Source organism: Somniosus microcephalus, chromosome 3 (assembly GCF_052327205.1).
Source record: "Somniosus microcephalus isolate GS21.2 chromosome 3, FLI_Smic_1.0, whole genome shotgun sequence".
NCBI classification, from domain to species: Eukaryota; Metazoa; Chordata; class Chondrichthyes; order Squaliformes; family Somniosidae; genus Somniosus; species Somniosus microcephalus.
In genome coordinates this window covers 171,559,350-171,576,728 of record NC_140989.1, presented here as the reverse complement: position 1 = coordinate 171,576,728, position 17,379 = coordinate 171,559,350, and the positions used below count along the sequence as shown (strand labels likewise).

At 42.9% G+C, this 17,379-nt stretch overlaps 1 protein-coding gene across 9 annotated transcripts in view; it reads left to right on the top strand.

The window, feature by feature from the left end:
* atl2 (atlastin GTPase 2) overlaps positions 1 to 17,379 on the top strand; it is a 118,454-nt gene that overhangs the window by 63,875 nt on the left and 37,200 nt on the right. For 7 of the 9 annotated variants that reach the window (XR_015077574.1, XM_085981896.1, XM_085981901.1 and 4 more), the window contains exon 3: positions 13,456 to 13,590. The exons of 1 other annotated variant lie outside the window; for it this stretch is intronic. Coding sequence is in view for 6 of the 8 variants with exons in the window: in XM_085981896.1 (XP_085838022.1) it covers positions 13,456 to 13,590 (135 nt within the window). In the remaining 2 variants the exon portion in view is untranslated. Of the gene's footprint in view, positions 1 to 3,586; positions 3,615 to 13,455; positions 13,591 to 17,379 lie in introns of those variants that run through there. One more of the 9 variants, XM_085981903.1, reaches the window with a different exon arrangement.

The window sequence follows — 17,379 nt, the reverse complement described above, 5'->3', positions numbered from 1 at the left end:
GGCTTCATTGTTTGTTTGGTGCCAAATACTTTGACCGGCCAGACAGATCCCCATCCAGCTATAATAGAAATAATTAAACTGTATTTACCAAGAACTTTCAGGCTAATGAAAATGTTTGTGTTGCCCTTGTGTGAATTTGGAATGTCATATAAACTCTTTTTAAACCATTCCCTGGCTTCCACCTTTTTGCTTTTGTCCCCAGCAAAACATTTAACTGACTCATCCTGAGCGATTTACCCCTGGAATGGCCCCAGCTTTGCTCCATTAAGCCCAAAGGCACAGACTTGAGCATATATTCTTTTTTGCCATCTATCACCAGATTTTGGTAGAATGAGCATCTAATGTTATTGGGCCTCACCGTCTTCTGTTTTCCCAGATAATGATGTTGAACGATGATCCTGCCTCGTTTCTCTACCAACTGTCTCCATAACTCCTCTCCCTGCCCCATTATTACTTTAACTCCAAAAGCCTACTCCCACTGTTTTCCACATCTGTGCCTTCATATCTGCTGAGATTGACAGCTTAGTAAATTCTAGGTAGCTTTGTGAAATCAAACCTATTGCTGCTATCCATATCTGCTGTCAGTTGGTGGTTTTCCCCGTCATTCATTCTGTGTTTGAATACAGATACTAGAGCCTAAAGTATTCTACCCATTGAATTGCCCAGACCCAAACTTGAATGCTTTCCTGTAATCTTGTGAAGTTAATCAAAAGCAGAGCTTCAAGTTTGTGTGTATTTACTCTACCAAATATGCTCAAATTTCTGCTTTAAATTATTCTTTTAATGAATGTTTCTACATCACCTAGTATTTACTGGCCATTTGGACGTTGAGACAACTGCCACTAAATGAAAAACTACACTAGTTGTGATTTATAGGTTCTCTGCTGAGTTCCCAAACAATTCTATGGGAAGGCATTAAGCAAAACCTAGATGCTTCCTTAGTAATAGAAAATGGGAGAGATAGCCCAGGCTGGTCTGGCACTTAACTGTTGGTTTCAGATCCGAGCTGGGAGTTGGATTCAGATCAGAGCTGGCAGTTTGTTGTGGAACAGGGAAACCAATAAAAACATAAGAGAAAAAATGACTTGAGTTTCCTGCTCCAGCTCTCAAATTCTTGTGCTAGGAGTCTAGCATGCTTCTGCAGATGATTATCTCAAATACAGTGAACAAAATCTTGCTTTTCCTGGTAGAACATTCAATGTGCCTTTTTAAAAAAATAGGCCAATCATTAATTGTTATAAAGTCTAGTAATTTGCTATTTCATTCAACTAACATGAAAGTAACTCTTCTATTACTGATCTTGATATTTTTTGCATAATTGTCATTGTAGCAGAATATAGCTCCTAGAAAATGTCTTGGTTACTGTAACCATAAGAGCTGACTTGTATGCACGTGTACTAAAGGTTACATTTTATTCCTAGTAACCAGCAAATTGTAACACCGCTTTCTTGAGTTGAACATTCTGCTTTAAGAATATGTAACCTGCACTTTGGGTTATATAAATGAAACTGCAGCATTTAAAAATTACAAGTTGAGCTGCTTTTACATTGGAGCTGTTTTAATGTGATTTTTGGGAGACCAGTGAGCATGAGCCGGCTTCGGCTGTTTGACTAAACCGAGCTGTTCTCCTGGCAGTAGACTAGCGTCTGTGAGCAGGCATCCCAGCAGCAGACACCTAAAACCGATGCAGCGAAGTCTGCTGTTGGTATGAATGAGCCAGGATTACCAGGGGTTGGCTCAGATCCTAGTTTCCTGGAATCTGAATTAAAACTGCTCCAATTTAAAAGCAACTATGAAGTAGCAAGTTATGATGGGAAATGCAGATGCCTTTTAGATCAATTTTCAGTACATATCCAGTTGGATTTACCATTTGTACAATCTCTCCTTGCTGTCTTTGAGCCCCTCTGTGCAGTGGGAAATGGGATATTGTTTGGTCTAGACTTTATACTGTAAAATGGTTGTATGGTACTGTTCACATTGGGTCACAAAATGAAGGATTGATCAGCATTACCACAAGTTTCAAAGTCCATAGTACAGCTGTTGAGCTTTGCAGGGTGTTGCACTCAAGTAACCATTGACAAAAACCTTATTTTATATAACCATGGTAAAATGAACCTGAGTAATGGGTGTGAAAAATGGCACTCATGCTGATTTTTATTTTTTATCTATGCTAAAAGATGACGTTTTCATGTGCAGTTTGTAAAGTGTTTTATCTTAGTGCATCATTGCATGGTTTGTCTTTGCCTCACTTTTTATATGCCAGTTTAACTGTGGTAATGTTTTCATTTTAAGAGAACCAAAGCTAAGTCTTATTAATACTGCACATAGTTGGATAATTGTTTCTATGAACTACCTGTTTTCTGCTCCTTTTCACTTTGCTTTCTGCTTTCATTCAAATTTTGCTGTTAATATATTGACTGTCCTAATAGTACTGCTATACCTCAATTCTGATACCGAGAAAACCCAGCACAGTTGATGAATGATTGAAGGCTATGCTTTTAATTTTCTATGTTTGGAATTTTAGTCCAATATTATGGGGTGGAGTAAGGGTTACTTTTTCAAATTGCTTACAATTAAAACATTTTTCGTTTTTTGTGATGTATGCAAGACAAAACCATGGTTATTGAAAAATAAGCCCAAGGATATCTAGTAGTTGGTCAGATACCCTGCTAAATCTCATTAGTAGTTTTCCTTGCTTGGCTTGTATATGAGTTTATATGTAGAAGAATTTTGTGCTTAATGTAAATCTCCATTTGTAATTAACAGATTTCATAGGTCATTAATGCCTAGTAAGGAAGTATATTACAAGAATTGAGCATGTTTGAATTATGAACCCTGTCTTGAGTAACTTTTCCCTTTGGCGCTGTAGTTGGTCGCCTTTTAAAGTTTCCTCTTGAATGTAGAATTATGCACTTGCTGGCTTAGATATTTTAGTTTAATGTTACCCAAATAGAATGTTCACAGTAGATCCTTTTATACTATCATTAGTAGCAAATTAATGATAAAACTCTTAAGGGTGCTTTTAAATGGAATCTTTGTTGTACTTGAAGCTTTATGAATTGATGCTGGAGACATAATTTATTGTATTCTATATTTTATTATGGTTGCTATTGTATATACCAAGTTACAAGCATGGAACAGTTACTGATTCTGAAAGATTTAGAAATGTAAAGAAAGTCAGGACCCAGTATAAAAATGGTGAGGGAATTGACTATTACCACTCTAATCTCAGTTGAATCCTAGACCAGAAATTCTCAAACTGTTCCCATATTCATTTCAGATGGTTATCCTGACTGTTATGCCTCTTTAATTGAGACGTGTTTACTATTCAGTACAATCCTTGTTCTTTCACATTGCCAGAATGTTAGATGTACATGGACTAATTCTCAATGGCAGATGTTACATGCGGACTCTAATACCAGAATCCGTTTTGTGGTTGCTGGGTGAGCTGGTGTCAACTCCATCCACAATTGTACATTTGCAGCTTTAACACAGTTGATCATTGAACAAATGATCAAATCAAAATACAATTGTATTGATTGAACCACTGCTGTCACGTGTGAAAAATTATGTTCCCTTAGCTGCCTTACTTGCTCTGATGTGAATGAGTCATGGTGAGCGGCATGTTGCATTTTTCAATTGCAGAGTGAAGTGAGTGTTTGGTGTGTTGTGGAATTGCATATCTGTGTAGTTCTGTTTTTGACAAAGCTAGTAGACTCTAGTGGTTGTCCTGAATTGTGTACTGGAATTTAACTATGAAAACAAAACTGTTCCCATATTAATTTCAGGTTGGGCAAAGGCAAAATCAATCCATCAACTCTTGGAAATTCTGGCATTAATTATGACAACAATGTAGTCTTGCAATTTCTTTTTGATCTTGTAGGCATGGTTTTTGATCATCTATGGATCAATAGGTATCCATTACATTTCATTGTTTGCAATCCAGAAATATCCAGTGTCTGACTTGTAGCTCTTTCCAAAATATACCCTGATCCTACTTTTTAAAAACAAAATGTATTTAAAATATGTTTAACATATTGGAGTGACAAACCTAGACCTAAACAGGATCTGATTGATGCACTTCCTCTCCTGCCTGGCACTTTTTAAAAATTCCAAGTACTGTTTATGAGATGATCTTGGCATGCATGGTCCACAAAAATAGCATTTGTTGCTAGATAATCAGGAATAGAAACCCTGGTGATTTTGGTATATTTTTCCTCTCCCTAAGCCAAATATAAAAGACTTATCCCATCAGTGTGGTGTACTTCACTCTCTCTGCTTCTTAGTCTGTCTTAATGGTCTCTTCCCTGGAAAGGGACACTTCTGCAAATGTTCCCTCTCATTTTCATTTTTTCCAATGGTTTTTGAATGTCGGGAGATCATGGTCAAGCTCACTTCTGATTCAGGATAACTCTTGTGTCTTCTACTTACCAGCTGCCTCATCCTTTACCACCACTATTTTAGAGCTGCTGCTAAACCTATTGCTCAAAAGTTGTGTAAGAGGAGAGAAAGGTTTATGGTGCAGGGTTTGGATTTCTGTTTAATGAGGTTATATAGAAAAACTGGTTGTTTGGCATATCCAGTTGGTATTTATCCAACACATGATAGGTAGTCCGAATCCATGTGCCTGCCCTGTTCCCATATTCCTTTTAGAAGATAGGAGCAGTAGGCCATTTGGCCCCTCGTGCTTGTTCTGCCATTTAATGAGAACATGGCTGATCATCCAAATTCAGTACCCTGTCCCTGCCTTCTCCCTATAGCCCTTGATCCCTTTAGCCTTAAGAAATATATCTAACTCCTTCTTGAATATATTTCTTAAGTTGGCCTCAACTGCCTTCTGTGGTAGAGAATGCCACAGGTTCACCACTCTCTGGGTGAAGAAATTCCTCCTCATCTCTGTCCTAAATGGCTTACCCCTTATCTTTAGATTGTGACCTCTGGTTCTGGACTCCCACGCCATCGGGAACATCCTTCCTGCATCTAGTCTGTCTAGTCCTGTTAGAATTTTATAATTTGCAATGAGATCCCTTCTCACTCTTCTAAACTCCAGCGAATATAAGCCCAATCGACCCAATCTCTCCTCATACATCATTCCTGCCATCCCAGGTATCAGTCTGGTGAATCTTCACTGCACTCTCTCCATGGCAAGAACATCCTTTCTCAGATAAGGTGACCAAAACTGCACACAATACTCTGTGTGGTCTCACCAAGGCCCTGTACAACTGCAGCAAGACATCCTTGCTCCTGTACTCGAATCCTCTCGCTATGAAGGCCAACATACCATTTGCCGCCTTAACCGCCTGCTGCACCTGCATGCTTACCTTCAGTGACTGGTGCACAAGGACACCAGGTCTCATTGCACTTCCCCTTTTCCCAATCTATTGCCGTTCAGATAATCTGTCTTCCTGTTTTTGCCACCAAAGTGGATAACCTCGCATTTATCCACATTGGGCAGATGCATGGCAAATGCAGTATAATCACCCAACCTGTCCAAATCACACTGGAGTTTCTCTGCATCCTCCTCGCAGCACACACGCCCACCCAGCTTTGTGTTGTCTGCAAACTTGGAGACATTACATCTAGTTCCCTCGTCTAGATCATTAAGATATATTGTGAATAGCTGGGGTCTTGGCACCGATCCCTGCGGTACCTCACTAGTCACTGCCTGCCACTCGGAAAAAGACCCGTTTATTCCAACTCTTTGCTTCCTGTCTGCCAGCCAGTTCTCTATCCAAGTCAGTACCTTACCCCCAATCCCATGTGCTTTAACTTTGCATGCCAATCTCTTATGCAGGACCTTATCGAAAGCTTTCTGAAAGTCCAAATACACCACATCCACTGGTTCTCCCTTATCTATTTACATAAGAACATAAGAAGTAGGAGCAGGAGTAGGCCATACGGCCCCTCGGGCCTGCTCCACCATTCAATAGGATCATGGCTGATCCGAATCTAGACTCGCGTCCACTTCCCTGCCCTCTCCCCGTAACCCCGAATTCCCTTATCTGCTAGGAAACTGTCTATCTCCATTTTAAATGTATTTAATGTTGCAGCTTCCACAGCTCTCTGGGGTAGCAAATTCCATAGATTTACTACCCTCTGAGTGAAGAAGTTTCTCCTCATCGCAGTTTTGAAAGCGCAGCCCCTTATTCTTAGATTATGCCCCCTAGTTCTAGTCTCACCCATCAGTGGAAACATCCTCCCCGCATCCACCCGATCAAGCCCCCTCACAGTCTTGTATGTTTCGATAAGATTGCCTCTCATTCTTCTGAACTCCAATGAGTAGAGGCCCAACCTCGTCAACCCCCCTCATCTCCGGAATCAACCGAGTGAACCTTCTCTGAACCGCCTCGAGAGCAAGTATATCTTTTCTTAAATATGGAAACCAAAACTGCACGCAGTATTCCAGGTGTGGCCTCACCAATACCCTGTATAACTGCAGCAAGACTTCCCTGTTTTTATACTCCATCCCCCTTGCAATAAAAGCCAAGATTCCATTGGCCTTCCTGATCACCTGCATACTAACTTTTTGTGTTTCATGCACCAGGGCCCCCCAGATCCCTTTGTACTGTAGCACTTTGCAGTTTCTCTCCATTTAGATAATAACGTGCTCTTTTTGATTTTTTTCTGCCAAAGTGCATAACCTCACACTTTCCAACATTATATTGCATCTGCCAAATCTCTGCCCACTCACTTAGCCTGTCTGTCCTTTTCCAGGTTTTTTATGTCCTCCTCACTCATTGCTTTCCCTCCCATCTTTGTATCGTCGGCAAACTTGGATATGTTGCACTCGGTCCCTTCTTCCAAATCGTTAATATAGATTGTAAAGAGTTGGGGTTCCAGCACTGACCCCTGCGGAACACCACTAATTACTGATTGCCAGCCTGAGAATGAACGATTTATCCCAACTCTTTGTTTTCTGTTAGATAGCCAATCTTCCACCCATGCCAGTATATTACCCCCAATCCCGTGATTTCTTATCTTGATCAGTAATCTTTTGTGTGGAACCTTGTCAAATGCCTTTTGGAAGACCAAATACACTACATCCACTGGTTTCCCCTTTATCCACCCTGTATGTTACATCCTCAGAGAATTCGAGCAAATTTGTCAAACATGACTTCCCCTTCATAAAACCATGCTGACTCTGTCCTATTAAATTATGTTTATCCAAATGCTCTGTTACTGTTTCCTTAATAATGGACTCTAACATTTTGCCAACCACAGATGTTAGACTAACTGGTCCATAGTTTCCAGCTTTTTGTCTACTTCCCTTCTTAAATAAGGGTGTTACATTAGCAGTTTTCCAATCTGCCGGGACCTTTCCTGAGTCCAGGGAGTTCTGGAAAATAATCACCAATGCATCCACAATCCCTACCGCCACTTCTCTCAAGACCCTAGGATGTAGGCCATCAGGTCCGGGGGATTTATCCGCCTTAAGTCCATTATTTTACTGAGTACCATCTCCTTCGTGATTTTAATCGTCTTTAGCTTCCCCCCCCCCCCCCCCATTGCCCCCTGTTTGTCCAGTGTTGGGATATTTTTAGTGTCCTCTACTGTAAAGACTGATACAAAATATTTGTTCAGCGTCTTTGCCATCTTCCATGTTCCCCACCACTAGTTTCCCGGTCCCATCCTCTAAGGGACCAATGTTCACTTTAGCCACCCTTTTTCTTTTTATATAGCTGTAGAAACTCTTGCTATCTGTTTTTATATTTTTTGCTAGTTTACTTTCATAATCTATCTTCCCTTTCTTAATTAATCTTAGTTATTGTTTGCTGGCTTTTAAATGCTTCCCAATCTTCTATCCTCCCACTAGATTTGGCTACTTTATATGCCCTTGTTTTCAGTCGGATACTATCCTTTATTACTTTACTAAGCCACGGATGGCTGTCTTTTCTTTTACTCCCCTTTTTCCTCAGTGGAATATATTTATCTTGAAAGATGTGAAATATCTCCTTGAATGTAGACCACTGCTCTTGTACCGTCTTACACTTTAATCTGTTTTCCCAGTCCACTTTAGTCAATTCTACTCTCATACCTTCATAGTCTCCTTTATTTAAGCTCAGTATGCTGGTTTGAGATCCAACTCTCTCACCCTCAAACTGAATTTGGAATTCAACCATATTATGGTCACTCATTCCAAGGGGATCCTTTACTAGGACATTTTTTATTAATCCTGTTTCACTACACAGGACCAGATCTAAGATTGCCTGCCCCCTGGTTGGTTCAGTTACATACTGCTCAAGGAACCCATCCCTAATACACTCTATGAACTCTTCCTCGAGGCTGCCATGCCCAATTTGATTAGTCCTGTCAATATGAAAGTTAAAATCCCCCATGATTATAGCTGTTCCCTTATTACAAGCCCCAACTATTTCCTGATTTTATACTCCGACCAACAGAGTTGCCACTGTTAGGAGGCCTATAGACTACGCCCACTAGTGACTTTTTCCCCTTATTCCTTATCTCCACCGAAACTCTTTCACTGTCCTGATCCTTTGACCCAATATCATTTCTGACTGTTGCAGTGATTCCATCCTTGATTAACATAGCAACCCCACCTCCCTTTCCTTCCTGTCTGTCCTTCCTAATTGTCAAATAACCTTGTATGTTTAGTTCCCAGTCATGATTATCTTGCAGCCATGTTTCCGTAATGGCCACCAGATCATACCCATGTGTAGTTATTTGTACCGTCAACTCATCAATTTTGTTACGAATGCTGCGTGCATTCAGATAAAGAACTTTCAAATATGTTTTCTGACGATTTATTCCTGCTTTTACCCCTTTTACTACTTTACCTTTATCATTATACATTCTGTCCCTCCCTGACATGCTCTGGTTTTTAATTCCCCCACTGCTACCTTGCTCTATTGCCTTCTCCGCTGTCACTTTTTTATTTTTTGCTCTCTTAAAACCTCCCCCACCCCCACCCCCCCCCCCCCACTAATTAGTTTAAAGCCCTCTCTACAGCCCTAGTTATTCGATTCGCCAGGACTCTAGTCCCAGCACTGGCCAAGTGAAGTCTGTCCCAACGGAACAGCTCTCTCCTGTCCCAGTACTGATGCCAGTGTCCCAGGAAGCAAAACCCATTTCTCCCACACCAGTCTTTGAGCCACATTTAACACACACATTTTATTTACCCTAGCCAAATTTGCACGTGGCTCAGGTAGTAATCCAGAGATTATTACCCTTGTGGTTCTGCTTTTTAATTTGGCCCCTAGCTGCTCAAACTCCCTCAGCAGAACCTCCTTCCTTGTCCTATCTATGTCGTTGGTACCAACATGGACCACGACAACTGGATCCTCCCCCTGCCACTCCAAGTTTCTGTCCAGCCCAGAGGAGATGTCCTTAACCCTGGCACCGGGCAGGCAACACAGCCTTCGGGACTCTCGTTCTCGGCTGCAAAGAACTCTATATCTATCCCCCTAACGATACTATCCCCTACCACTACAACATTTCTTTTATCCTTCCCCCCCCCCCCCCCCCCCCAAACTTGAATGGCCCCCCGCTCCATGGTGCTGTGGCCAGGTTGCTCATCCTCCCCGCAGTCCCCGTTCCCATCCTCACCGGAGTAAGAGCCTCAAACCTGTTGGACAAGTGCAAGGGCTGCGGCTCCTCCAACACTACCTCCTGGATCCCCGTACCTGCCTCACTTCTAGTCACGCCATCCTGACCCTGGCCACGGACTACATCTGAATTAATTAATCTAATTGGTGTGACTACCTCGTGATACAGAGAGTCCAGGTAACTCTCCCCCTCCCTGATGTGTCTCAGTGTTTGAAGCTCGGACTCCAGCTCTTCAACACGGAGCCGGAATTCCTCGAGCAGCCAACACTTACTGCAAATGTAATCACTGTGAGCATCAATGGTATCCACCAGCTCCCACATACTGCAGCAGCAACACATCACCTGTTCTCCCATTCTATGTAATTAATTAAATTTATTAATATTATTCTTAAATACCCTCTGCCCCGATTCTAGAAACCACAGAGTTTAAGCTTCAAAAGAGAGAAATACTCACCAACCAATCACTTACCCGCTTTCTGGTGACGTCACACTTGGATTACTTTTTACCCCTCTCCTTCCCTCTGAGGTCCGAGATTGGTACGCCTTACCTGGGTCTCTGAAGCCTTTTAAAGCTTCCCGCTCGCGCCTCCTGCCGACACCCGCAGTCTGAGGCCTTACCTGGGTCTCTGAAGCCTTTCTACCAGTTACATCCTCAAAAAATTCCAGTAGATTAGTCAAGCATGATTTACCTTTTGTAAATCCATGTTGACTTTGTCCGATCCTGTCACTGTTTTCCAAGTGCTCTGCTATTACATCTTTTATAATGGACTCTAGCATTTTCCCCACTACCGATATCCAGCTTACCGGTCTATAATTCCCCGTTTTCTCTCTACCACCTTTTTTAAATAGTGGGGTTACATTAGCTACCCTCCAATCCATGGGAACTATTCCAGAGTTTATAGAATTTTGGAAGATGACCAGCAATGCATCTACTATTTCTCGGGCCACTTAAGTACTCTAGGATGTAGATTATCAGGCCCTGGGGATTTATCGGCCTTCAATGCCATCAATTTTCCTACAAATACTGATTTCATTCAATTCTTCCCTCTCATTAGACCCTATGTTCCCTGACATCTCTGGGAGGTTATTTGTGTCCTCCTTTGTGAAGACCGAACCAAAGTATGTATTTAATTGGTCTGCCATTTCTTTGTTCCCCATTATAAATTCCCCTGATTCTGACTGCAAGGGACCTACACTTGACTTTACCAATTTTTTCTCTTCACATATCTATAGACGCTTTTACAGTCAGTTTTTATGTTCCCTGCAAGCTTACACTCATACCCTATTTTCACCCTCCTTAATTAATCCCTTTGTCCTCCTTTGTTGAATCCTAAACTGCTCCCAATCCTCAAGTTTGCTGCTTTTTCTGGCCAATTTATATGACCTCTCCTTGGATCTTATGCTATCCCTAATTTCCCTTGTTAGCCACGGTTGATTAACCTTTTTGTTTTTTTATGCCAAACTGGGATTAACAAATTCTGTAGTTCATCCATGCGATCTTTGAATGTTTGCCATTGCCTATCCACCGTCAACCCTTTAAGTAACGTTCCCCAATCCATCCTAGCCAACTCTCACCTCATACCATCGTAGTTTCCTTTATTTAAATTCAGGACCCTAGTCTCTGAGTCAACTACTTCACTCTCCATCTTAATGAAGAATTCTATCTTCTTATCACACAACAACATTGCTAATTAATCCTTTCTCATTGCATAATACCCAGTCTAAAATGGCATGATCTCCAGTTGGTTCCTCGACATATTGGTCCAGGAACCAACCCGTATACACTTTAGGAATTCCTTCTCCACAGTATTGTTACTAATTTGGTTAGACCAATCTATATGTAGATTAATGTCACCCATGATAACTGCTGTGCCCTTATTGCATGTGTCTCTAATTTCCCATTTAATGCCATCCCCAACCTCAGCATTACTGTTTGGGGGTCTGTATACAACTCCCACTAATGTTTTCTGCCCCTTGGTATTTCTCAGCTCTACCCATACAGATTCCACATCCGAGCTAATATCCTTCCTTACTATTGTTAATCTCCTCTTTAACCAGCAATGCTACCCCACCTCCTTTTTCTTTCTTGCCTGTCCTTCCTGAATATTGAATACCCCTGGATGTTGAATTCCCAGCCTTCGTCACCCTGGAGCCGTGTCTCCGTAATTCCAATTACATTATATCTGTTTACATCTATTTGCGCAGCTAATTCATCCACCTTATTATGAATGCTTCTCGCATTAAGACACACAGCCTTCAGGCTTGTGTTTTTTTAACACTTGGTCCTTTTAGAATTATTATTTACTGTAGCCCTGTTTGATTTACACCCTTGATTTCTCTGCCTTCCACTTGTGCTTTTCTCCTTCCTGTCTTTTGTTTCTATCCTTGCTTCCCTGCACAGGTTCCCAATCCCCTGACATTTTAGTTTAAACCCTCCCCAACAGCACTAGCAAACACTCCCCCAAGGACATCGGTATCAGTCCCGGTCCCGCCCAGGTGCAAACCGTCCAGTTTGTACTGGTCCCACCTCCCCCAGAACCAGTTCCAATGTCCCAGTAATTTGAATCCCTCCCCCTTGCACCATTCCTCTAGCCACGTATTCATCTGAAATATCTTTCTATTTCTACTCTGACTAGCACGTGACACTGATGGTAATCCTGAGATTACTACCTTTTGTGGTCCTATTTTTTTAAATTACCTCTTAACTCCCTATATTCAGCTTTTAGGACCTCATTCTGTTTTTTTCACCTATATCGTTGGCACCTATATGCCCCACAACAACTGGTTGTTCACCCTCCAGAATGCCCTGCAGCCGCTCAGACATCCTTGCACCAGGGAGGCAACATACCATCCTGGAGTCTTGTTTGTGGCCGCTGAAACGCCTATCTATTCCCCTTACAATAGAACCCCCTATCACTATAGCCCCCCCACTCTTTCCTCCCGCCCTGTCCAGCAGAACCACCCATGGTTCCAGGAAGTTGCCGCCTGCTGCTGCCTTCCCCCGATAAGCCAGCTCCCTCAACAATATCCAAAGTGGTATATCTGTTTGAGAGGGGTTGGTCACCGGGGTCCCCTGCACTACCTGCCTGTGCTTACTACTCTGCCTGCTGGTCATCCATTCCCTTCCTGCCTGTCCAGCCTTTAACTGCGGTGTGACCAACTCCCTAAACGCGCTATCCACGATGTCCTCCGCATCGAATGCTCCAGTATGTATCCATTCGCAGCTCCTTCTAAATTTTATAAACTTAATCTTAACTGTCAAACTTTAGAGTAGTATAAATACTCACCTGGCCGTACTCGCCCAATCAGCTGCTTCCTCTTGCCCATGACACTTCTTGAATCGTGACGTGGCTCCGGCACGCCGCTGCCGGTCTGAGATTGGTAAGCCCGGGGGGGGGGGGGGGGAAAAGCCCACGAAAGTGATTAAGTACTCGCTGTACCGCCGCTCTGTTCCCGCTCGTTGCCCATCATTGCACACTTAATCGTATTCCACCTCCATTTCTAGGTGAGATCAATACCCATGTTACTAGTGAAAGTTAGTTCCTCGTGGAACTTGAGGATTTCACTGTCATAAACCAAAATGTTGGCATAAATTGATCCTTTTTGTATCTGTTACAAAAAGTTAATTGCAAACTATTGATGTAAAGAGGGCTCTCCTAAGTTAATGGTATATTTCAATTATTTATTTCTTGATAAATTTAAGTTGGTCTTGCAGAAAGTTCTAAAATCAGGGACTTTATTGGTTATATCAGATAGATCTGGATGGGTAGCTTGAACTGGTTTGGGCAAAATTAAAAAATAGCATATTGCTGCCAAATTCTCCTCATGAAACATTTTTGCAACTATTTCCACACTTTCTATATGTGGTGTTTGTTTTTCCTCCCTCTGCAGAATCCTGGTACGTGGCTGGGTGGAGATGACGAGCCATTGACCGGGTTTACTTGGCGAGGCGGATGTGAGCGAGAAACTACTGGTATACAAGTCTGGAGTGAAGTTTTTGTAATCAACAAGTCTGATGGAAGCCAGGTGTGCTTAACAATTAACTTTTACAAAAACATTAAATACAACATGGGTTCAATTCATTGTGTGCGTGTTTAGTTTTTTTTCTATATATGGGAACACTATCTAGAAACTAAATTGCCCTAATGTGCCTTTTTGTTCTGAGCTAGCTAATCTCCTCCAGGATAGCAGGAGGTTAAAAGCTAAGCGAAGTCGACCATTCTTTTTTGGGAGGTGAGGAATTTGAAGAAGTAAAAAAAAAAGCAATTTTTGTCCACATCACTGCTGTCTCTGGCCACCAGGAATCTCAGTTGTAAGAATCCATTTACACTGCAAGCTAGAGAAGATTCTTGCATAATAACTTATAGCCCACCTTGAAGTAATTCTCATTACTGAGTTAATTTCACATCTACATTGCCATGGCTTTGAATAGTAATTTACTAATTCAATGGCTTTGTATGATTTTTTTTCCCCGCCCCCGGCCACATCCCGGTTCCACCAAGTATACTTCAAATCATACTGAAAATGTAACTAATCATGTTGGCCAATGATTTCTGATGATCCTGAAAAATTGCATCCCACAAAAGACTGGTGATCCTGGAATCCCATGTAATAAAGAATTGTTCAGTCACCATGAATCCGTGCCCCTTCCTGTCAAAGTACAGAAATGACTTGGTTTAGTGGTGGCATATGAGGGAGATATGTGCTCCATGTCTAATTTAGAAAAAGTGCATGTTTCCCTTAAATCAAAATACAAGAGGAAATTAAATGTCTGCATGTGCTGAAACACGTATTGGCTTAAAGCGTTCTTTGGAAGAATTTTGAGCAATTTTATATCGTAATGGTATATGATTAGTAGATATGGGTTATCCAAAATTAGATGCCTTAGAAATTTGTTTGCATAGCTTCACTGATGGTTCAGTTGCTAGTGCCAAGTGTGATGCTGAACTGTACAAGCAGAGGTCCTGAATGCTACCAAATCAGCAGAAGGTTGCTACCACAGGCTTCTGTAACCCAGGACTAAAAATCAGACTGGCTTTTCGCTCCCAGTCATAGTGACCCTGCTGGGAAGTGTGCACACGAGAATCTGGGTGAGAAGAGCTCTAAACTTGGTTGTGATGGCCTCCATGGCAGCTGATGCTCACTGGGTTCAGATATGAAGAATGGGGACTGCATCAAAATACTACTGGTGCCCTATGACCTATATCTCAGCACAAGTTGTGTCTTCAGGGGGAAACTTTGTTATATATACTCTTCTGTCTGTCTGTCCGTCCGTGTTCTATACGTTTGAAAGTTATAGAGCGTACCGACGCGCGCGTCGCCTCAAAAGAAAGCTTGCGATTCCGGACCGGTCATAGGCGTATTTACCTTTCGGCCGGACAAAAATCCCGCCCACGGTATCCGAAATACGTTCAGCGTTCCGCTCATTAGCATCTCATTAGCGACCGTGTGATGTCGAGGTCGACCAATCGGACGGCGGGTTCCTGGCACGTGCCGTCCTACAGTTGAGTGTCGAGTGACTAGACGATTGACCAATCCTACGCTTCAGTGACCTGACCGGTCGACCAATCGGTGCGTGTGTGGGCGGGCCTTATCCTTCTGAACCGAGGTGAGTGGCCGCCATCTTGATTTTTCACGATTTTTTTTTTTCCCCCACACTTTCTGTGTGTTAGGGAACTAAGGTAAATATTTTAATGATGTGTTAGGGAATTAAATAACAATTTATTTGTGTTTTAAATTGTGTTTAGCAAATGCGCACGCGGTGGGCGGGGCAGTTGGCTCCTCGTTTGAGACCAGGCCTGCGTCCGACCCGACGGGCCACTTAGTTAACCGGCAGCCGAGCCCTGCCTCCTATTCACATCTACCGTCCTTCTTGCATGGGCCTACCGAGCGACTCCTACTTCCTCCTCCTCTTTTGCTGCTCTCTATTTATTTAATCTCCTCTTACTCAGCGAAAGATGAGTTTTAAAAAAAAAGAGGCCGCCAGTTGCGCGGCCGCCTTGACGACGGCACGCATTCGCACGGCCCCTGGCAACGGGGCACGCCGGCGGTCTTGAAACCACGCATGCGCACGGCCCGCCACCCCGTGACGCCAGCACGCATGAGTTTAAAAAAAAAAAAAATGAAGAGGCCACCAGTTGCGCAGCCGCCTTGGCGCCGGCACGCATGCGCACGGCCCCCGTCACGCCAGCACACAGCCTCGAGAGATCGCCGGGGGGGGGGGGGGGCGCGAGCCTCGGGAAATCGCCGGGGGGGGTGGGAGCCTTGGGAAATCGCCCGGGGGGGGGGGGGGGAGCGCTTCTGTTTCCCCCCCGGTCTCTCTCTGCCGCCCCCCCCACCCCCCCCAGTTGCCATACATACATACATATTTTTATAAATTGTAGGTGTAATTTCAGACCTGTCAATTTTCTTTTGATGAAAGAACATGCATTTGTGTGGTACTTTGTGTCCTTGAAATTACTTTTGCAGGCAGTATAGTCACTATTATTGGGTAAACAAACACGGCATCCATTTTGCACACAGCAAAGTGTCTCAAACAGCTATTCAGTGGTACAGGTTGAGGGATAAATGTTATCAGACAATTTGCCTGCTTTCCTTCGAATAGCGCCATGGGATTTCTTTACATTCACCTGAACAGACACAGGGCTTTGGTTAACATTTCACTTGAAAGATTAAAATCATGAATTGTCTTGCAGTATTCTAGAATGATACAGCACAGAGGAGGCCATTTAGCCCATTGTGCCTGTGCTGGCTTTTTGGAAGAGGTATCCAATTAGTCTGACTCTCCTGCATTTTCCCCATGGCCCAGCAAACTTTTTCTTTTCAAGTATTTATCCGATTTCATTTTGAAAGGTGTTATTGAATCTGCTTCCACCACCCTTTCTGGCAGTGCATTCCAGATCACAACTTGCCACGTAAAAATGTTTCTCCTTGTGTCACCTGTCATTTTTTTGCCAATTACTTTAAAATCTATGTCCTTGGTTACCGATCCTTCCTCCACTTGAAACTGTGTCTCCTTATTTATTCTATCAAACCCTTCAAGATTTTGAATACCTCTTCACCTTCTCTGATCTAAGGAGAACAACTCCAGTTTCTAGTCTCCACATAATTGAAGTCTTTCATCCCTGGTACCATTCTAGTGAATCTCCTCTGAAAGCTCTCCAAAGCTTGGTCATCCCCCCTTCCTAAAGTGTGGTGACCAGAATTGGCCACAATACTCCAGCTGGGGCCTTACCAATGTTTTATAAAGGTTTAGCATAACTTAAGAACATAAGAACCTAAGAATTAGGAGCAGGAGTTGGCCATACAGCCCCTCGAGCCTGCTCCACCATTTAATAAGATCATGGCTGATCTTCGACCTCAACTCCACGTTCCTGCCCGACCTCCATATCCCTTGATTCCTCTAGAGTCCAAAAATATCTCTATCTCAGCCTTGAATATACTCAACGACTGAGCATCCACAGCCTTTTGGGGCAGAGAATTCCAAAGATACACAAGCCTCTGAGGGAAGAAATTCCTCCTCTGTCTTAAATGGCCGGCTCCTTATCCTGAGACTATGCCCCCTAGTTCTAGACTCTCCAGCCAGGAGAAACAACCTCTCCACATCTAGCCTGTCAATCCCCCTCAGAATCTTCTGTTTCAATGAGATCACCCCTCATTCTTCTAAACTCGAGTGAGTGTAGGCTCAATCTCTTCTCATAGGACAACCCTCTTATCCCAGGAATCAATCTAGTGAACCTTTGTTGCACTGCCTCTAAAGCAAGCATATCCTTCCTCAGATAAGGAGACTAAAACTGTACTCCAGGTCTGATCTCA